The sequence below is a fragment of the Oncorhynchus keta genome, chromosome 30 (genome assembly GCF_023373465.1).
Source record: "Oncorhynchus keta strain PuntledgeMale-10-30-2019 chromosome 30, Oket_V2, whole genome shotgun sequence".
Taxonomy (NCBI): Eukaryota; Metazoa; Chordata; class Actinopteri; order Salmoniformes; family Salmonidae; genus Oncorhynchus; species Oncorhynchus keta.
Genome location: NC_068450.1, coordinates 47,856,147 through 47,878,984, shown reverse-complemented (window position 1 = coordinate 47,878,984; position 22,838 = coordinate 47,856,147). Strand labels below are relative to the sequence as shown.

At 44.9% G+C, this 22,838-nt stretch overlaps 1 protein-coding gene across 2 annotated transcripts in view; it reads right to left on the bottom strand.

The window, feature by feature from the left end:
* mgat4b (alpha-1,3-mannosyl-glycoprotein 4-beta-N-acetylglucosaminyltransferase B) overlaps positions 1 to 22,838 on the bottom strand; it is a 215,805-nt gene that overhangs the window by 98,923 nt on the left and 94,044 nt on the right. For both annotated transcript variants that reach the window (XM_035744560.2, XM_052488489.1), the window contains exons 2-3: positions 7,346 to 7,525; positions 2,006 to 2,149 (exon numbers count right to left, since the gene is read on the bottom strand). In XM_035744560.2, the coding sequence (XP_035600453.1) occupies positions 2,006 to 2,149; positions 7,346 to 7,525 (324 nt within the window). The remainder of the gene's footprint in view (positions 1 to 2,005; positions 2,150 to 7,345; positions 7,526 to 22,838) is intronic.

The following is a 22,838-nucleotide window of genomic DNA, read 5'->3' as shown; positions in this document are numbered from 1 at the left end:
AATACCTATGTAAGAATGCTGTTCATTGACTACAGCTCAGCATTCAACACCATAGTACCCTCCAAACTCATCATTAAGCTTGAGACCCTGGGTCTCAACCCCGCTCTGTGCAACTGGGTCCTGGACTTCCTGACGGGCCGCCCTCAGATGGTGAAGGTAGGAAACAACATCTCCACTCCGCTGACCCACAACACCGGGGCCCCACAAGGGTGCATTCTCAGCCCCCTCCTGTACTCTCTGTTCAACCACGACCCCTTGCCCATGCACGCTTACAACTCAATCATCAAGTTTGCAGACGATACTACAGTGGTAGGCTTGATTAATTACCAACACCCATGAGACAGCCTACAGGGAGGAGCTGAGGGCCCTCGGAGTGTGGTGTCAGGAAAATAACCTCTCACTCAATGTCAGCGAAACAAAAGAGATGATCATGGACATCAGGGAACAGCAAAGGGAGCACCACCCTATCCACATCGACGGGACAGCAGTGGAGAAGGTGGAAGGTTTTAAGTTCCTCAGTGTAAATATCACTGACAAACTGAAATGGTCCACGCACACAGACAGTGTGGTGAAGAAGGTGCAACAGCACCTCTTCAACCTCAGGAGGCTAAAACAAAATGTGGCTTGTCACCAAAAACACTCACTAACTTTTACAGGTGCACAATTGAGAGCATAGTGTCGGGCTGTATCACCGCCTGGTACGACAACTGCACTGCCCACAACCGCAGGGCTCTCCAGAGGGCTAGCATTCACTGGTTGAAGGTGAAGTAACTTTTGAGTTGGAGTTGACTGGTAACTATGACATGAATATATATAATTTACAACATTTGGACAGGAGCTATAATCCAGTTGTAATACTTTTTTTTCAACATTTGCAGAGTGTGTGTCGGTATTTCTTGAATTCAGGCCTGGCTGAACTTGTTCAATAGGGAAAGATTGCTTCCGTACCCCACTTCCGCTGAAAATGTAACTTTCCTGTGTGACCTTATTGTTCACGACAGAGACAGAATAACTTGTTTTCTGAAGAGTGAGTCGAAGAGATGGTGAGATGAAATAGATGAGGAGAGAGAAGTACAGAGAGAAAGGCTGTAGATTGTATATCTGGCAGGGGTGGAGAGTGGAATGACTTACAAGGACAATCTTGTCAACACAAGAAAAATACAATGCCCTGTAAATGAATGATGATGGTGGTGAGTGATGGAAAGAAAGAGAAGAATACATTGTCAAGGCTGAATTACAATTCAGGTATTTTTTTTACCAACTTCCCATTCCCATAGGGAGGAAGTCCACATCAATAGCAGTGTTTCTGCAGCAACAGTTGATTATAGTACCCTGTACTCGTCCTCGCCATCCCTTCCTCTCCCATTGTGAGCTAACATAAGCAGACCCTAGCGGCTATCTTCTCCATTTAATACGCCCATAAAACATACTCTGATTAGTAGAGGGGAGCTAGGGGTAGCGTCCTGGCTAGTGCTCTACGAGGCACCCTCACGGACGTGGCCCGAGGAATTGATTTAGGGGGGTTTCAGTGGCCTGAACATAAATCTCACACACATGCACATGCACACACACACGTACGTACGTACACACACAAAAGCACAAGTGCTAGCAACACGCACACACCCACACACCCACACACGTGTTAATAGCACCTCTGAGAGTCTAGCTGGCTGTCTGGAGAGTATGGATGGCCTCTCCAGGGGGTGGAGGTTTAAGGGCGGGGGGCTAGCTCCCGACAGAGGGTGAAGTCTAAATGGGCTACTGGCACAGCCACAGTGGGGCAGAAAGCCAGAGAGGGGAGGTTGAGGATGAAAAAAATGGTCTGGACAGTAGACACTATTACTGTTCTGAGGGGAGGGAAGAGGTGGAAGTAAGAAAGGATGGAGATAAAAGAGAGAAAGCGAGAGAGAGAATGTGTGCATGTGTCTGCGTCCATGCGTGGCTGTGCTTGTGTGTGTGTCTGTGTGTGTAGTATGCTCCAAAGTGTGTGTGTGTGTGTGCTGACCCCCGGTGCGTCCCTGGCCCACGTGCACAGCGGGCTGCAGGCTGCTCTCCTTGGCCAGGAGATGGGGCAGGTGGTGGAAGATACTGGGCAGCTGGAGCACATTCTTATTGGTCGTCACATTCCACAGCTTCAGCTTGGTCTCGTCTGTCACACACACGGAGGAACGCATGCACGCAGACACGGAGCACACACACACACAGGGGTCAGAAGGGCATTAAAATGTTTTATCAGAATTCACACATTATTATTAATGTGGTTAAAATGAGAATGGATGCTACTAAAGGGCTCATTCATGTACAGTATATTTGAGTAGCAATCTTTTCTTACTGACTGGATATACCATTCATATATAATTCAACCTAATTCTTACTGAAATGTCAGAATAACAGTAGAGAGAATGATTTATTTCAGCTTTTATTTCTTTCATCACATTCCCAATGGGTCAGAAGTTTGCATACACTCAATTAGTATTTGGTAGCATTTCCTTTAACTTGTGTCAAACGTTTCAGGTAGCCTTCCACAAGCTCCACACAATAAGTTGGGTGAATAATGGCACATTCCTCCTGACAGAGCCAGTGTAACAGAGTCAGTTTTGTAAGGCCTCCTTGCTTGCACACGCTTTTTCATTTCTGCCCATACATGTTCTATGGGATTGAGGTCAGGGCTTTGTGATGGTCACTCCAATACCTTGACTTTGTTGTCCTTAAGCCATTTTGTCACAACTTTGGAAGAATGCTTGGGGTCACTGTCCATTTGAAAGAACCACTTGTGACCAAGCTTTGACTTCCTGACTGATGTCTTGAGATGTTGCTTCAATATATCCCCATAATTTCCCTACCTCATGATGCCATCTATTTTGTGAAGTGCACCAGTCCCTCCTGCAGCAAGGCACCCCCACAACATGATGCTGCCACCCCCGTGCTTCACGGTTGGGATGGTGTTCTTCGGTTTGCAAGCCTCCCCCTTTTTCCTCCAAACATAACGATGGTCATTATGGCCATACAGTTCTATCTTTGTTTCATCAGACCAGAGGACAATTCTCCAAAAATTACGATATTTGTCCCCATGTGCAGTTGCAAACCGTAGTCTGGCTTTTTTGTGGTGGTTTTGGAGCAGTGGCTTCTTCCTTGCGGAGCGGCCTTTCAGGTTATGTCGATATACAGTGGGGCAAAAAAGTATTTAGTCAGCCACCAATTGTGCAAGTTCTCCCACTTAAAAATATGAGAGAGGCCTGTAATTTTCATCATAGGTACACTTCAACTATGACAGACAAAATGAGAACAAAAATCAAGAAAATCACATTGTAGGATTTTTTATTAATTTATTTCCAAATTATGGTGGAAAAAAAGTATTTGGTCAATAACAAAAGTTTATCTCAATACTTTGTTATATACCCTTTGTTGGCAATGACAGAGGTCAAACGTTTTCTGTAAGTCTTCACAAGGTTTTCACACACTGTTGCTGATATTTTGGCCCATTCCTCCATGCAGATCTCGCGAGAGCAGTGATGTTTTGGGGCTGTTGCTGGGCAACACAGACGTTCAACTCCCTCCAAAGATTTTATATGGGGTTGAGATCTGGAGACTGGCCACTCCAGGACCTTGAAATGCTTCATACGAAGCCACTCCTTCGTTGCCCGGGCAGTGTGTTTGGGAACATTGTCATGCTGAAAGACCCAGCCACGTTTCATCTTCAATGCCCTTGCTGATGGAAGGAGGTTTTCACCCAAAATCTCACGATACATGGCCCCATTCATTCTTTCCTTTACACGGATCAGTCGTCCTGGTCCCTTTGCAGAAAAACAGCCCCAAAGCATGATGTTTCCACCCCCATGCTTCACAGTAGGTATGGTGTTCTTTGGAAGCAAATCATCATTTTTTGTCCTCCAAACACGACGAGTTGAGTTTTTACCAAAAAGTTATATTTTGGTTTCATCTGACCATATGACATTCTCCCAATCTTCTTCTGGATCATCCAAATGCTCTCTAGCCAACTTCAGGCGGGCCTGGACATGTACTGGCTTAAGCAGGGGGACACGTCTGGCACTGCAGGATTTGAGTCCCTGGCGGCGTAGTGTGTTACTGATGGTAGGCTTTGTTACTTTGGTCCCAGCTCTCTGCAGGTCATTCACTAGGTCCCCCCGTGTGGTTCTGGGATTTTTGCTCACCGTTCTTGTGATCATTTTGACGCCACGGGGTGAGATCTTGCGTGGAGCCCCAGATCGAGGGAGATTATCAGTGGTCTTGTATGTCTTCCATTTCCTAATAATTGCTCCCACAGTTGATTTCTTCAAACCAAGCTGCTTACCTATTGCAGATTCAGTCTTCCCAGCCTGGTGCAGGTCTAGAATTTTGTTTCTGGTGTCCTCTGACAGCTCTTTGGTCTTGGCCATAGTGGAGTTTGGAGTGTGACTGTTTGAGGTTGTGGACAGGTGTCTTTTATACTGATAACAAGTTCAAACAGGTGCCATTAATACAGGTAACGAGTGGAGGACAGAGGAGCCTCTTAAAGAAGAAGTTACAGGTCTGTGAGAGACAGAAATCTTGCTTGTTTGTAGGTGACCAAATACTTATTTTCCACCATAATTTTCAAATAAATTCATTAAAAATCCTACAATGTGATTTTCTGGATTTTTTTTCTCATTTTGTCTGTCATAGTTGAAGTGTACCTATGATGAAAATTACAGGCCTCTCTCATCTTTTTAAGTGGGAGAACTTGCACAATTGGTGGCTGACTAAATACTTTTTTGCCCCACTGTAGGACTCATTTTACTGTGGATATAGATACTTTTGTATCTGTTTCCTCCAGCATCTTCACAAGGTCCTTTGCTGTTGTTCTCGGATTGATTTGCACTTTTCGCACCAAAGTACGTTCATCTCTAGGAGACAGAACGTGTCTCCTTCCTGAGCAGAATGACGACTGCGTGGTCCCATGGTGTTTATACTTCCGTACTATTGTTTGTACAGATGAACGTGGTACCGTCAGGCCTTTGGAAATTGCTCCCAAGGATGAACCAGACTTGTGGAGGTCCACAATTTCTGGCTGATTTCTTTTGATTTTCCCATGATGTCAAGCAAAGAGGCACTGAGTTTGAAGGTAGGCCTTGAAATACATCCACAGGTACATCTCTAATTGACTCAAATGATGTAAATTAGCCTATCAGAAGCTTCTAAAGCCATGACATAATTTTCTGGAATTTTCCAAGCTGTTTAAACGCAGAGTCAACTTAATGTACGTAAACTTCTGACCCATTGGAATTGTGATACAGTGAATTATAAGTGTCTGTAAAAAATTGTTGGAAAAAAGTACATGTGCTAACCGACTTGCCAAAACTATAGTTCATTAAAGAAGAAATTTGTGGAGTTGTTGAAAATTAGTTTTAATGACTCCAACCTAAGTGTATGTAAACGTCCAACTTCAACTATATATATATATATATATATATATATATATATATAGCCAATTTGTCCTCCATTCTCATGTATTAGTTATATCATTACTACCCACAGTACATTACTTAATGATTACAGAGAGGTTCATTTAGAGTGCAACCCATCTTTCTGAATGGTTAGATACTGTTGTGAGGTTCACCCAAATAGTAGAGCCCACATATTCTGGACCATCCACCCTTACAGAGAGTTGTAATAGTTTAAAAAACAGTTCTTATACAGTGCCTTCAGAAAGTATTTATACCCCTTGACACATTTTGGTTGTGTTACAGACTGAATTCAAAATGAATTAAATATTATTTTCTTCCCCCAGCCATCTACACACACACCATAATGACAAAGTGAAAACATGTTTTAACATTTATTGAAAATGAAATACAGAAATCTCATTTACATAAGTATTCACACCCCTTTGCTACAACACTCCAAATTGTGCTCCGGTGCATACAATTTCCTTTGACCGTCCTTGAGATGTCAATACAATGTTTGGAGTCCACCTGTGGCCAATTCAATTGTTTGGATATGATTTAGGAATAAACACACCTGTCTATACAAGGTCCCACAGTTGACAGTGCATGAGTAGGAACTATACCATGTCCAAGGAACTGTCCTTAGATCTCCGAGATAGAATTGTGATGAGGCATATAGAGCTGGGGAAGGGTGTAAAACTATTTCTAGAGTGTTGAAAGTTTCCAAGAGTACAGTGGTCTCCATCAATGATACACATGTTATTACCCAGACTATGCTTAGAGAAGGCTGTTCGATCAAACTGAGCGACCTGTGCAAGAAGAACCCAATGACCACTCTGACAGAACTACAGTGTTCCTTGGCTGAGACAGGAGAACCTCCTAGAAGGATAACAGTTTCTATAGCACTTCACCAATCTGGCCAGACGGAAGCCACTCCTGAGAAAAAAGGCACACGATAGCATGATTGCCTGGGGTTTGCAAAAAGCCATGTGAAAGACTAAGATCATAAGGCAAAAGATTATGTGGTCTGATGAGACAAACATTTTACTCTTTGGCCTCTTTGCAAAGCGCCATGACACACACAGCTCATCACCCATCACCGTGGTGGTGGCAGATTCATGCTATGAGGATGCATTTCAGTGGCGGGGACTGGGAGATAGGATAGAGCAAACAATGAATGGAGGCAAATACAGGCAAATTCTTGATGAGAAGCTGCTTCAAAATGCAAATAACCTTAGACTGGGGTGAAGATTTACATTCCAACAGGACACTGACTCCAAGCATACAGCCAAAGCTATTCTAGAATAGCTTCAGAACAAGAATGTGAAAGTCCTTGTGTGGCCCAGCCAAAGCCCAGACTTGAATCCCATTGAAAATCAGCTGAAAGACTTGAAGAGTGTTGCTCACCACCACTCCTCATCTAACCTAACCGAGCTTGAGAATATCTGCAAAGAACGGGAGAAGATCCCCAAATCCAGATGTGCAAAGCTGATACAGACATACCAAAAAGACTCACAGCTGTAATCACCACCAAAGTTGCTTCTACAAAGTATTGACTCAAGGATGTAAATACTTATGTAAATGGTATATCTCTGTATTTCATTTAATACATTAGCAGAAATGTGTGAAAACATGTTTTCACTTTGTCAGAAAAAAAATAAAAAAAATAATAATAATTAATAAAACCTAATTAATTCATTTTGAATTCAGGCTGTAACACGACAAAATGTGAAATAAGTCAAGGGGTATGAATACTTTCTGAAGGCACTGTAGATGTGGCTTTACAGTTGCTTAAATTGTAACTGATTGTTGTAAAATCTAGCAAACTTATTGACTGATTCATTCTGACTGGTTGTAATTGGTTCTGACTAGTTCTGACTGGTTCTAACTAGTTTTTCCTCCCTCCAGTCTGTTGGTCTAACCGGAAAGGCTGGCCCAGGTGCGGTTGATGTCCCTGAGGGCCTGCTTCTCGGCGATGGCCCTCTTGATCTCTTCCAGCACCAGGTTGAGCTCCTTGGAGCGCTTCAGGTTTTCCTGCTCGGCAGAGTGCAGACGCTCCCTCAGGCCCAGAAACTCCCGCTGGTAAATGTCCACCACATCACCTACAGAGAGAGAGAGAGAGAGGAGAGAGGTTTGTGAAAGTCTTAACAGTTATCTTGAGTCTTACTTTCTTCTGTGATTTGCTATTTTGCATAGTATTACATGATTTTAATTGCTTGAAGGGCAACACATTCATTGCTCGTTTCATGCCAATAAATTATGTTCAAATTTTAATTTGAGAGGGGGAGAGGGAATGATGGTGAGAGGGAGAGAGAGAGAACAAGAAGAAGAAGAGAGAGAGACAGAGAGAGGAAGACATGAGACCAATAGGAAAGAAAGAGCGGACCATTACAGGTTGACAAAGTAATTTTACACAAACACATCAACTACACACCATAAACATAAATGTCACCCTAGAGCATCTTGACATGGTTTTTAAGAGGTACACAGACAAAACAGATACAGCACATAGGTAGTCCGTCCTTGGTGACTTTACGCAGCATTTAAAAGGGGTGATTTACCGTGGTCAGCGTGGAATACTTTTCAAGTCATTACCCCTCTTAACAACTTGATCAATAGGCACTATGCTCTGGACTGATATGCATCGATCCTAGTGGACGAATCACCTCACTTAACCCATAGATTGTTGGACCAAATCGACGGTAGCCTGGTCCCAGATCTGTTTGTGCTGTTTTGCCAACTACTATGGACGTACATGTACAGTGGGGCAAAACAAGTATTTAGTCAGCCACCAATTGTGCAAGTTCTCCCACTTAAAAAGATGAGAGGCCTGTAATTTTCATCATAGGTACACTTCAACCATGACAGACAAAATTAGAAAAGAAATCCAGAAAATCACATTGTAGGATTTTTTATTAATTTATTTGCAAATTATGGTGGAAAATAAGTATTTGGTCACCTACAAACAAGCAAGATTTCTAAAAATTACAGGCCTCTCATCTTTTTAAGTGGGAGAACTTGCACAATTGATGGCTGACTAAATACCTTTTTGCCCCACTGTATGTTGTAGGGATAATCTGGGAACAACAGAGTCATTTCTATGCGTGTTATAAATCTGCTAGGGACGGGCCAGAGCTGAATCACAAATAGCCCCCTGTTCCCTACATAGTGCACTATATTTGACCAGTGCCTTGCTCAAGGGAACAGGTACAGATTATCCCCCCTATTTGGCTCAGGGATTCGAACCAGTCACCGGCCCAACACTCTAACCGCTAGGCTATCTGCCGCCCATTTGGGACAGAGTGCAGGTATTTCCAGGTCACTGACCCTTCTCTAAGCTGCTCTGACTGATATTCCTCCCCGCCTCCATTCCTCCTTTCTTTATCTTCCTTCTTCCTCTTCCCACTGCTCTCCAGTAAAAGAGAAAAACACTGTCCCTGGATTTGTTTTTCACAGGATTATATTTATACTGACACACACACACACACACACACACACACACACACACACACACACACACACACACACACACACACACACACACACACACACACACACACACACACACACACACACACACACACACACACTGCGGACCGACTTGCACACGAGAACTTGTTCTCAACTTGCCTACCTGGTTAAATAAAGGTGAAATAAAAATAAATAAATAAAATACATGCTTTCACACACATTGTAGGCTATGCACATAAGCACATGACAACGCATGGATACACAGTGCGGAACATAATAATACATTTAATTTGTACGGCGCTTTTCATTCCAGAGTTCTCTAAGCTCTACCGAGGGGGAAAGAATACATGCACATACACACCTTGGAATGGACACACACACACACACACACACACACACACACACACACACACACACACACACACACACACACACACACACACACACACACACACACACACACACACACACACACACACACACACTCACGTAAACACTTGCATAAGGGCGCACACACACAGTTCTGGACATCGCGTCACATCGAAGCAGGTGGGAGCGAGTTCGGAAAAAAGCTAAATCTCAGGAAACAACATGGGACTCCTGTTTCACTAATGCTATCTGAACCCAAATCCTGGTGTAATCCCTGATAGCACCTAGCCCTGATACACAAAACGTTAGCCTTACAGCAACCCAGGACTAGAGACGGATACATCTGACAGCAGGCACTTTTAATATTGCATAACTGGGAAGGTGGAGAGGTGAAAAGGCACAAGGACAATGCAATATCTACTGAGAGCATCTGGAATAGCTTAACAGAAACCCAACAGGGGAAGCACTTTATAATAACACCTTGTAAACAAACATTTACAATGGATTCGTATAGTGGTTTCCAACCTTTTTCGCTTACTGTACCACCAGCTGAGTCTTTCTCTGCCCGGAGTACCCCTGAAGTACCCCTTCGTGTGCATTTTACCAGAAGGTCTTTGGCCACGTGGCTTCCCTCAAGAACCCCCAGGAGTCCTAGGGAACCACTGGATTAGTAAATAGTTCATTAAATATTTTATCAATCATTACTCCCAAATTTGTAAATGTTAGGTAAACGAGTTTCGCGCACATTTATAAACAGCTTTTAAAGTATGTAATAATGACTCGGAAGATCGTAGATATTCCAGCAGTACCCGATGCTCCTTAAGCTCTCAAAATGGTCAAGAACCTATCAATGGTTAAACAATAAGCACATAAGACAGAGGATTTTTAAGGAAACATATTGAACATGTTAATCTGAAAAAACACACTGTTGTAATAGTGTGAGGTGTAACCTCAGACATGGTACGCCGAGTAAAGTAATGTTTTTGGTTGGAAAAAGGCGAACGTTAGCGTTTGTTGGCAGTGGCTTTTCTACCAAAATCAAAGTGTGGATTGCAAGTGACCCCTTACAGCAGTCGATAGAGCGCTTAAGAGGAAAGGAAACAAATATCGGAATTCATAATTCCTCTGAACTATCCCCATTATGTTTTAAGGATTACTACCCTTAAAGGCCCAGTAAAAGTGTCGACAAACAAAGAAAATTGTGACAATAGTCTGTGGTTAAGAGACAAGCACCGGAGACATTAAAGGTGTAATATTTTTTTTTTTTTTTTCCCCCTCAATCGCATATCAGTAGGAATGAAAGAATAAAAATCCACTAGAGACGGTCCGGTCCGGCCAGTGTGTCGGCTACATCTCCCCGTTTTATGATAAGTTCATGTATTAAAACGGTTTCTCACGTTCTTGCAACAGTTGTTTTTACGACAGTTTGTTAATAAAACGGTCAAATACATTTCCTTAAACATCCTGTGTTGTGTGCTTATTCGTTTACCATTGATACAGTATGTTCTAGGAGAGGGGTATTCAACTCTTACGAGGTTCGGAGCCTGTTTTTGTTGGTGTTCTACCTGATAATTCATTGCGCACAGGTCTAAATCAGACCCGGAACCAGGGGGGCAGTGGAACTGACTTCCAGAGTTGAATTTGAGGTTTATAGGCTATTTTGAGGCCATAAAAGGAAAATTCCGCTCAAAAACTATCTTTTGATATCTTTTTTATCTTTTGACATTTGTTTCATTAGTCCACTGGCGATACAGTCCCGAACTGCATGTGCTTTGATTGAAACAAAACACAGGTATGCCAAAGTTTGTTTACACCATCTGCTCTAAAACGCATTCAAATTAATTCAATACACCGTCGGCTACATAACTCAAGAATATCTTGCATACCCCCTTGAAACTGATTGAGATCAAATGGTTGGCATGCAGATGCTGCATGGACGTTTCACGGGGGGGGGGTTACCTCCGGATCCACAGCCACGGCCTTTCAGGAATGGTGTCGCACCTTCACACTAAGTCAGACAGACAGACAGACAGACAGACATCCACACCTCCAGAAAGGAAGACGGCACATGCAGGCTCGATTGCTGGGTATTCAGAGAGTGAGTGAGAGAGAAAGAGTGCTGGTGTTTGTGCATACTATATAAGTGTTTCTGTTGCGTTATTGGTCTGTGGTTGCTATGAACCCCTATGCTAGCTCTTATCTTTCCTTACTTACAATTTGCTGTGCGTGTGTCAGCATGCAACTAGACAGAAATGAATTAATGCCTCATTATAATTTTTTATTTTTTTTAACAACACCAGCAGTTTACAAAGTTGCGGACAGGGAAGAAAGCAGGGATAAAAGTAGAGGTATGAGATGAAAGTGTAGAAGAATGATAGTGTCTTACAGCATGAAGCTAGGGAAACGTTTCACTTCTTGCTGCGGCCCCGGATATGATGAAACACAGGCTCAACAGCCGAGTTTAGCCTCTCTAAAGCATTGATAGCATTAAAGATTGTTGCTGCTGGGGGACAATGTCGACATTTTGCAATACTGTGTTGAGATTCTCTTCTTTTCAAATCAAATCGAATGTTATTAGTTACATGCGCCAAATACAACCCGTGTAGACCTTACAGTGAAATGCTTACTTACAAGCCCCTAACCAACAGTGCAGTTTCAAAAAATACAGGTAAGAATAAGAGATAAAAGTAACAAGTAATTAAAGAGCAGCAGTAAAAAAGAACAATACATACAGGGGGGTACCGGCACAGAGTCAATGTGCGGGGGCACCGGTTAGTTGAGGTAGTATGTACATGTAGGTAGAGTTATTAAAGTGACTATGCATAGATGACAACAGAGTGGCAGTGGTGTGGAGGGAAGGGGGCAATGCAAATAGTCTGGGTAGCCATTTGACTACATGTTCAGTAGTCTTATGGTTTGGGGGTAGAAGCTGTTCAGAAGCCTCTTGGACCTAGACATAGCGCTCCGGTACCGCTTGCCTTGCGGAAGCAGAGAGAACAGTCCATGACTAGGGTTGTCTTTGACAATTTTTAGGGCCTTCTTCTGACACTGCCTGGTATAGAGGTCCTGGATGGCAGGAAGCTTGGCCCCAGTGATGTACTGGGCCGTTCGCACTACCCTCTGAAGTGCCTTGCGGTCAGAGGTGGAGCAGTTGCCATACCAGGCAGTGATGCAACCAGTTAGGATGCTCTCCATGGTGCAGCTGTCGAACCTTTTGACGATCTGAGGACTGATGCCAAATTTTTTCAGTCTCCTGAGGGGGAATAGGTTTCCTTTTCCCCTCTCCATCGGTGGTCTCCTTTTCCCCTCTCCATCGGTGGTCTCCTTTTCCCCTCTCCATTGGTGGTCTCCTTTTCCCCTCTCCATCGGTGGTCTCCTTTTCCCCTCTCCATCGGTGGTCTCCTTTTCCCCTCTCCATCGGTGGTCTCCTTTTCCCCTCTCCATCGGTGGTCTCCTTTTCCCCTCTCCATCGGTGGTCTCCTTTTCCCCTCTCCATCGGTGGTCTCCTTTTCCCCTCTCCATCGGTGGTCTCCTTTTCCCCTCTCCATTGGTGGTCTCCTTTTCCCCTCTCCATCGGTGGTCTCCTTTTCCCCTCTCCATCGGTGGTCTCCTTTTCCCCTCTCCATTGGTGGTCTCCTTTTCCCCTCTCCATCGGTGGTCTCCTTTTCCCCTCTCCATCGTGGTCTCCTTTTCCCCTCTCCATCGTGGCCTCCTTTTCCCCTCTCCATCGTGGTCTCCTTTTCCCCTCTCCATCGGTGGTCTCCTTTTCCCCTCTCCATGTGGTCTCCTTTTCCCCTCTCCATGTGGTCTCCTTTTCCCCTCTCCATCGGTGGTCTCCTTTTCCCCTCTCCATCGGTGGTCTCCTTTTCCCCTCTCCATGTGGTCTCCTTTTCCCCTCTCCATCGGTGGTCTCCTTTTCCCCTCTCCATCGGTGGTCTCCTTTTCCCCTCTCCATCGTGGCCTCCTTTTCCCCTCTCCATCGTGGTCTCCTTTTCCCCTCTCCATGTGGTCTCCTTTTCCCCTCTCCATCGGTGGTCTCCTTTTCCCCTCTCCATCGGTGGTCTCCTTTTCCCCTCTCCATCGGTGGTCTCCTTTTCCCCTCTCCATGTGGTCTCCTTTTCCCCTCTCCATCGGTGGTCTCCTTTTCCCCTCTCCATTGGTGGTCTCCTTTTCCCCTCTCCATTGGTGGTCTCCTTTTCCCCTCTCCATTGGTGGTCTCCTTTTCCCCTCTCCATCGGTGGTCTCCTTTTCCCCTCTCCATCGTGGTCTCCTTTTCCCCTCTCCATCGTGGCCTCCTTTTCCCCTCTCCATCGTGGTCTCCTTTTCCCCTCTCCATCGGTGGTCTCCTTTTCCCCTCTCCATGTGGTCTCCTTTTCCCCTCTCCATGTGGTCTCCTTTTCCCCTCTCCATCGGTGGTCTCCTTTTCCCCTCTCCATCGGTGGTCTCCTTTTCCCCTCTCCATGTGGTCTCCTTTTCCCCTCTCCATCGGTGGTCTCCTTTTCCCCTCTCCATCGGTGGTCTCCTTTTCCCCTCTCCATCGGTGGCCTCCTTTTCCCCTCTCCATCGGTGGTCTCCTTTTCCCCTCTCCATCGGTGGCCTCCTTTTCCCCTCTCCATCGGTGGTCTCCTTTTCCCCTCTCCATGTGGTCTCCTTTTCCCCTCTCCATCGGTGGCCTCCTTTTCCCCTCTCCATCGGTGGTCTCCTTTTCCCCTCTCCATCGGTGGTCTCCTTTTCCCCTCTCCATGTGGTCTCCTTTTCCCCTCTCCATCGTGGCCTCCTTTTCCCCTCTCCATCGTGGTCTCCTTTTCCCCTCTCCATCGGTGGTCTCCTTTTCCCCTCTCCATGGTGGTCTCCTTTTCCCCTCTCCATGTGGTCTCCTTTTCCCCTCTCCATCGGTGGTCTCCTTTTCCCCTCTCCATCGGTGGTCTCCTTTTCCCCTCTCCATCGGTGGCCTCCTTTTCCCCTCTCCATCGGTGGTCTCCTTTTCCCCTCTCCATCGGTGGCCTCCTTTTCCCCTCTCCATCGGTGGTCTCCTTTTCCCCTCTCCTCCTTTTCCCCTCTCCATCGGTGGCCTCCTTTTCCCCTCTCCATCGGTGGTCTCCTTTTCCCCTCCCATCGGTGGCCTCCTTTTCCCCTCTCCATCGGTGGCCTTTTCCTTTTCCCCTTTTCCCCTCTCCATCGTGGTCTCCTTTTCCCCTCTCCATCGGTGGTCTCCTTTTCCCCTCTCCATGTGGTCTCCTTTTCCCCTCTCCATCGGTGGTCTCCTTTTCCCCTCTCCATCGGTGGTCTCCTTTTCCCCTCTCCATGTGGTCTCCTTTTCCCCTCTCCATCGGTGGCCTCCTTTTCCCCTCTCCATCGGTGGCCTCCTTTTCCCCTCTCCATGTGGTCTCCTTTTCCCCTCTCCATCGGTGGCCTCCTTTTCCCCTCTCCATCGGTGGCCTCCTTTTCCCCTCTCCATCGGTGGTCTCCTTTTCCCCCTCTTCTCGAGTGTGGCACACCAACAAAGAAACAGCATGCGTGGTCACTCAAAGAAGGTCTTGCCCAAATTTGGTATGGTGAAGAAGAGTGAGTACTTGTGTGTGTGTCAGCCAGATCCACACCCTGGACCCATGATACCTGGCAGAGAATCATACTCAACTATGAGGGATCCTAAAGGAAGGTGTGTGTGTGTGTGTGTGTGTGTGTGTGTGTGTGTGTGTGTGTTTTTCATTTCTTGCGCTAATTCTTACTGATTTTGGGTTGTGTGTCTGTTGTGTAGATGCAGACAGATGGAAAGACAGAGGAAGCAAACACACACACACACTTGTGCCTGGGTCTACGGTATGTTTATTTTTCCGACACTCATTAGCGAGACACAATAGTTCCCCGGTCACGTCTGCTTGGCTGATCAAAAATGCTACAGCACTTCCCAGACTAAACACACACACGCAATCCCCCCTCCCCCCCGAACATACAAACACACACTTTCCCCTTCCTAATGTGGAGTTTTAATTATCATTCTGCAGAATTGCTTATCTCCGGTAGCTTAATTATCTAAATCACTGGACGGTTGTGTATTAACTGATTACAGAGCCCATCTAGATGGGAGGCCGCATGCTGCATTGCTGCAAAACAAAACAAAATTGCATAATGCATAATACATGGCTATGGAATATCGCATTATGAAAAGGGCCAACCTCATCAAGACCTGTTTTGTTTGCTTGTGTATGTGTGAGGGAGAGCGAAAGAGCGAGAAAGTGTGCAAATGCACTATGCGTGTTATTTTGTAGGTGTGTGTCTGCATTTATGTTCCACATATTATGTGATTGTGTATGTGTGTGCATGCATGTGTCTATGCATATATAAGCTTGTGATTGTGCGTCATTCAAGCAGAGATGATTACTTTCCCAGATCTGATGGTTTTCAGGTCTGGCGCCTTAAAGCAGTGGTTCCCAAACTGTGGGGCGTGAGGGGTCAGAGCATATAGACAGTGCATTCAGGGAGTATTCAGACCCCTTGACTTTTTTGACATTTTGTTACGTTACAGCCTTATTCTAAAATTGATTAAATAAGTGTTTTTTCTCATCAATCTACACACAATACCCCATAATGACAAAGCAAAAACAGTTTTTCGAATTTTTTGCTAATTTATAAAAAATTAAATACAGAAATACCCTTTTTATTTTACCCCCTTTTCTCCCCAATTTCGTGGTATCCAATTGTTCGTAGTTACTCATCGCTACAACTCCCGTACGGAGTTTGATTGGAGTCCACCTGTGGTAACTTCAAATGATTGGACATGATTTGGAAAGGCACACACCTGTCTATATAAGGTCCCACAGTTGAAAGTGCATGTCAGAGCAAAAACCAAGCCATGAGGTCGAAGGAATTGTCCGTAGAGTTCCGAGACAGGATTGTGTCGAGGCAATGATCTGGGGAAGGGTACCAAAATTGTCTGCAGTATTGAAGGTCCACAAGAACACAGTGGCCTCCATCATTCCCCACATAGCTGTGAAGCGGCACTCCCCATCCAATCTGACAGAGCTTGAGAGGATCTGCAGAGAAGAATGGGAGAAGCTCCCTAAATATAGGTGTGCCAAGCTTATAGTGCCATACCCAAGAAAACTCGGGGCTGTAAATGCTGCATCAACAAAGTACTGAGTAAAGGGTCTGCATACTTATGTCAATGTGATATTTCAGTTGAGGACAGTTTGTGTCATGAACAGCACCCATAGAAACAGACATGGCACGCACGGGGGGTTGGGAACCCATGCCTTAGAGGATTATGGGAAATAGCTAACCTTTGAACTATAGCTGTGTATGTACGTACGTGGTCTGTGTGTGTGTGTGCACGCCTGTGCATGCATTGACTAGAATTTAAAGACCTCGCCAAAAGCCGTCCACAATAGAACCCTATCAGCTAATATGCATACTTTCTTCACCATAGACAATCAATCATTCAAATTATATAATCACTAAGCAAGTGATGTCAGCATCCACATCAGGTCAAATGTGTACATACAATCTACAGCATAGTGCATACAACCCACTACATAGGGGAGTGTCAAGCTTAGGGCAAGATTTCTCTCTCTATTCAACAGATCAGCAATATTCACTGAATACCAAAAAGATTTATGAAGACTTGAGACATTTATAGACGTTTGGACTGACACATCATGCCAAGGTAGTGAGAGAGTCACATTTCAGGACATGGAATGTGTAATGTCGAACAGTAACATGAGCCTGGCAGCGATGATGTGCGGTGAGATCGCCGTAGTACTCTACAAATCGGTTTCTCCTGTTCCTGTTGTTCACATTTTTAAAAGGAAAGACAGCAGTTGCTTTTACACACAGACCTATAACTGATGATTTCAAAAAGACATGGACGAACAGTCAAAGCATCGTTGAAAGACCTTGATCATCTGAAAGCTTCGCTATTGACACACCAACAAAGCGACAAACTAAGTCACTATGTACTCAGCCTGATACTCTAATTACACACTAATCCTAGATTAGTGGTCCATAAAACACACATATCAACAAAGACTGATGTCATGTAACCCACTCGGCAAAGGCATAGACCCACCCCAACATGTTCAACTCAGAATAACACTTAACCGAACCCACACAATACTAAAGCACCCAAACCCACTAAACTTTGCACTTTCACTCACAAGCGCATACACACGCAAACACACACACACACACACAATTTGTTATTTTTTCATCATGGGGAACTAACATTGATTTCCATAAAAAAATATTTTTTTGCCTAACCCATTACCCTAATTGTAACCCTTAACCTAACTCCTAAACTTAATGGGTAAGTGGGAAATGTCCCCACTAAGGATGTTCTTGTCTAACTATCCTTGTGGGGACTTGAGATCTTAGGTCCCCACAAGGATAGAAGAACCAACCCTCGTGAAAGTCAGGGTATAAATGTATGGTGCAAAGAGTGGGCTTGGACTATGAAAGAGTCTTGTCAAGGCCAATGATAAGGCAAGGGTGGGAGGAAGGGTAAGTGTTTGGTTGCCATTGGAATCTGGTGTCCTGTTGCATATTCCTCAAGTTTCCACACGACATGGTTAAGATCCATCCGAAAAGAGAAATGTGTGTGTGCGCCCCATCCATTTAGACATAGAGAATAGGGCACCAAGTGGCACACACATGGACGGATGCAAGCACACGCACAAACACACACACACACACAAACTCTCTCCCCCTACTCCAAATGGACTTTGTGATTGCACTGCAGTCGCCTGTGGTATGGTTATACTTCCAGGCATAAGAGAATTAAGAGAATACTGTGTGTGTGTGTGTGTTGTGTGTGTGTGTGTGTGTGTGCTTGAGAGAGAGCGAGAGAGAACACGATACAGCACACATTCAGAACAGACTAGAACTGTAATGGGACACTAATGCTATTATACACCACTCTTACAGAGTCTGCAGCCTGTCCAGCTAAATTGGCCGCACCTGCACTCTCTCTCACATGGACACAAGCACACATCTGTCAAAAACATACAAACAAGTAAACAAAGACCTAAAGAAAACACACTGTGACCATACAGCCACATGCTTATTGACACCCAGAAGTTCCATTCACTTTGACAAAGCCACATTCACTTTGACAAAGCCAACACAGAGCCTACGTGTCTCAGTGGTGTGTGTGTCTGCGCGCGTGCGTCCGTGCGTGCAATTTAAGGACCTCTCCACCTCGTGCGTGCGTGTGTATCTGTGGTGAGAAAAAAGGGGCCATGGTGGCTCCTGAATAATGCCATTAGGCCTGTTATCCTTGCATCACATTTCTACACAGGCATCCTGGATGGAGGGATCAATACCTTTCCCTGGAGGGAGATGAGAGGTATAGAGGGGAGGGGGGGACGGTGCGTAGAGGTGGATTCAAGGAAGGTAGGAAGTGGGGAATCAAATTATCCTAGGGCAGACTGATAGAGCACACTGATAAGAGAAGGAAAGAGCCCCCCAACAAACACACCCACCATGTCCACATTTCCATCCCCATGGCTTTGCTTCCTCGCACAGTCACAGATTGACCTGGCTAACTGGCTGTCCCTAACGAGTGTCCCCAACGAGTGTCCCCTATCAAGTATCCCTTAACGAGGCCTACGGCATATGGTGCTCACTCAGTCTCAGTCCCTCTGCCTCTCTCCATTTGTTTAGCTGCTAGGGGGTCTCCTTGAAACAGGGTCAGGGGCGATGTGAGAGTTTGTGTGAGAAACAGAGAGAGAGAGAGAGAGAGATGGGACAGAGGGGGAGAGAGAGAGAGTGTGTGTGTGTGTGTGTGTGTGTGTGTGTGTGTGTGTGTGTGTGTGTGTGTGTGTGTGTGTGTGTGTGCGTGCGTGCGTGCGTGCGTGTGAGAGTGTGAGAAAACAGAGCGCGCGAGAAATAGAGTGAAGGTCAGAGGTAACAGGACAGGAAAGAAAAAAAAAAAGTAACATAGATCTGCTGTATCAGAGGCCGACCAAGACCAGAATAGATAACCATCCACCACCACTACCACTTTACGGTGAAAAATGAATTTGTTTGGGGCAAAAGTGCAATTTGCAATAAACGAGAGGAGATGAGAGGATAGGAAATGGAGTTATCCGAGTCAACTGGCCATGCCTGGGAGACAGAGAGCAGGTGGGGTTACTATAGGGCAGGCGGGATGTAAAAACACCAGGGGAGAATGACTGCCCCTTCTCTTTGAAGCCCCGGATGTTTAAGGATGAACGCGGTAAAGCAGGCATTGTAAGCAGAAAACAGGATCCACCATTATAGTGAATGGAAAAATGACGATCTTCATGGTCAATCGTCGACTAAATAAAATACATTTTGGAAGACAACCAAGGTAGCAATAATTGCTTCTGATAAACTCAATTATTTTAAAATGGCAGCCTGCAGTACCCCGGTCGGTCATCAACTGAGTTGGTCAATGAGAGGGGGCAGTGCTAAGCTAGCCTGCAACGTCACTTCCTGGTGTAGCTCAAACTGCGCATGTCTTAACAGACTGTCTTAACATTTACCATCTTAAACAGACTTCATTTGGCTTCAAATGTGCTTTTTGACTTCACATAGGAATGTTGCCACGTGATCAATGGCTTTCACCATTAACATATACAGTCATTGACACACGAGAGATAAGCAAGCCTACAGTAGGTGCTTTCCAGCAAACAGGATTCGGCACAATTGAGGTGCATTGTCAAATGACATGTTGGTTTGTGGAAATGTGTTTGTACTGACTAATAGTTTAATTTGACATAACAGGGATGTTGAAGCTGAAAAGTGAATGTGCGATTTGAGGAGGTGAGTGTATGAGTAATGTAATGAGTGTCGCATGTTTCTGTATATGAGTGCCTATGTGGGTGCGGTGCATATGCAAGAGTGTGTTTATGTTTGCGAGAGATCAAGTGTCTTGAGTGTCTGTGCGCGCCACATCCCACCACCACACACACACACACACACACACACACACACACACACACACACACACACACACACACACACACACACACACACACACAAAAAGAGAGCAGTAATTATCCAGACCCTAGTCTCTGAGTGTGTCTGGGTAGACTGGTGCCAGCTGTGCCTTCGGTGCCAGACCAGTGGTGCCAGTTGGGTGCCATCCCATTACGGCAGCCACAGCCTAATCTCCGCATTTATCAGAAATCATATCCTTATAAACCAGAGCTCATTTCCTGCAACAACCACAGTTAATATCATCATACATAAGACTATTGGGTTGGTGTGGTTTACGTTTAGTCAATCACGAGTTTTCCTAGTACTAGAAGTTGGTCATGCACTTAAGGTAAGCTAAACGCAAATTTATGGCAATTCTTGAAGTCTGTACATATCATTGCTCAAGACGTACTGCAGACAAGGAGAAGAAGCCTCTTCGACTATTCAGATGTTGCCCAAGACTTCCAAAGAAGTTGGGCTCACATGCTGACCAGACCACTCACATTGCGTGCGCGAGCGTTGCAAAATAAATGTGCCCATACTGTACATAAACTGCTAGTGCGTCAACAAGCGCATGCGTAGCCAGGCGCTAAATCGAACTTGGTTCTATTTTCTACACTTGACACACTGCATGTCCCGCCTCTCCCATCTCCTCATTGGTTTATAGGAGCACATGCTCACGTCAGTAATTGAAAGATGACCTGAGGTCCACACTCCAGTCCAGTTGGTGGTGGTAACGCACCTTAAAGTTAGTTGCCAACCGCCATATAATGTCCACAGACGAAGAACAAGAAGAAGACGACTCTACTACTGAAGAAGGAGTGGTTACTTGGAACTAATTAAATGTCCCCTTTAATCTGTGGATTATTTGTCGGTGGAGAGAACACACAATGTTTTCTGACTCAAAATTGTTTGAAAATCTATAAAGATCCAGAAAAAAAAAGGACGTTGTACATTTCAGGTAAAATAACAACCCAATGTTTATATCCCAGGATAGATTAGCTAGCAACAGCAAGCTAGCTAGCTAAATGTCCATGAATGTTTCATGAGTTTTGACCTGTCCCCAAATTAATTTAGTTGGTTCAGAGTTAGTTTTGATATTTCAACCTGCGTGTCCTGATCGCGTCTGGTGTGGACGGCCAAAATCAGCATGTGCGTGCCCCGTGTTGTTAGCATGGACTGCAAAATGGATATCCTGACCTATCGCCCAACGAGTCTTCTAACTGCTGACAATATACCCCGATGAAGACAGCTTGGCTGTCGAAACGTTGGTTATAAAATGATTGCATCTGGGCTCCTGAAGTAACTCTACTGTTCTTTGTTTGTGTGTTCTACTCCACTAGCCAGCACCTCACCAAAACAGGTGTGTGTGTTTATTTCGCCTCCAGCCAAAATCCATCCAAGAAGCTACAGTAGGGTTAGAGAGACTCTTTCCTATCTAGGGGAAACCTAATGGCAGAATTACCTGGGAAGCCTCAGGTCCACAGTCTTAAATTAAACCTGACTGTAATCTGGAGAGGAAGAGCAGACCGGTATTATCCATAGGGCCCGCGGTGCCCTCTCATCTCATCCTTTCATTTTCGCTCTTTCCTCTTCCTTTCATCTCCTACTCCTGGACAAATACTAACAGTCTTTGTTTCCCAGGCACAAAGACGCTTCTGGGAAATAACTGAACAGGACCTAGTCTATATTGGTGTGTGTGTGTGTGTGTGTGTGTGTGTGTGTGTGAGTGAACCATAGGGATATACAGGTACCTTCCAAAATAAAGGAAACACCAACATAAAGTGTCAGTGTTGGGCCACCAGGAGCCAAAACAGCTTCAATGCACCTTGGTATAGATTCTACAAGTGTCTGCAGCTATTAGAGGGACGCGAAGCCGTTCTTTCTTCGAGAAATTCCAGCAATTGCCGTGTTGTTGACTGTGGTGGAAAATGCTGTCTCAGGCACTGCTCCAGAATCTCCCATAAGCGTTCAATTGGGCTGAGTCATGTGAATGAGACGGCCATGGCATATGGTTTACGTCGTCGTCATGCTCATCAAACCATTCAGCAACCACTTGTGCTCTGTGGATGGGGGCATTATCATGGTAACCAAATTGATGGCCTGCCCAGCATTTTTATACATGACCCTAAGCATGATGGGATGTTAATTGCCTAATTAACTCAGGAACCAAACCTGCGTGGAAATAAAATGGCGTTTTATTTAACCTTAATTTAATGCTTTGTACACGGCACGAGGCTAGCCTCTTCTCCACGGTGTTCTATGAGAATCACCACTCCTAGAGCAGTCTTCTAAGTTAAAACCTTCTGAAGGTCCATTAGAACACATTATGCACATAAAGCATGAGTGTGAACAGAGCTTACACATGGAGTAAACAATTAGAAGCACTAAGTAGAAAAAAATGGGCAGTCTATATACAATGTGGGCATGAGGAGCTGGGTTGTTCTATTTGATTAACTATTCAATTTGAAATTATATCAAACTCAATAAATAAAAACAGTTTATATTTTCTATAGATGAACAGCATGTATATCTCATGATGTACGGGAGATAAAAGTCTCCAACTTCAGGTGTGTCAAAAGAGTACTGGTCAAATGAGGTGTTGGCTTTAGGGATGATCACCTGAGATACACCTCT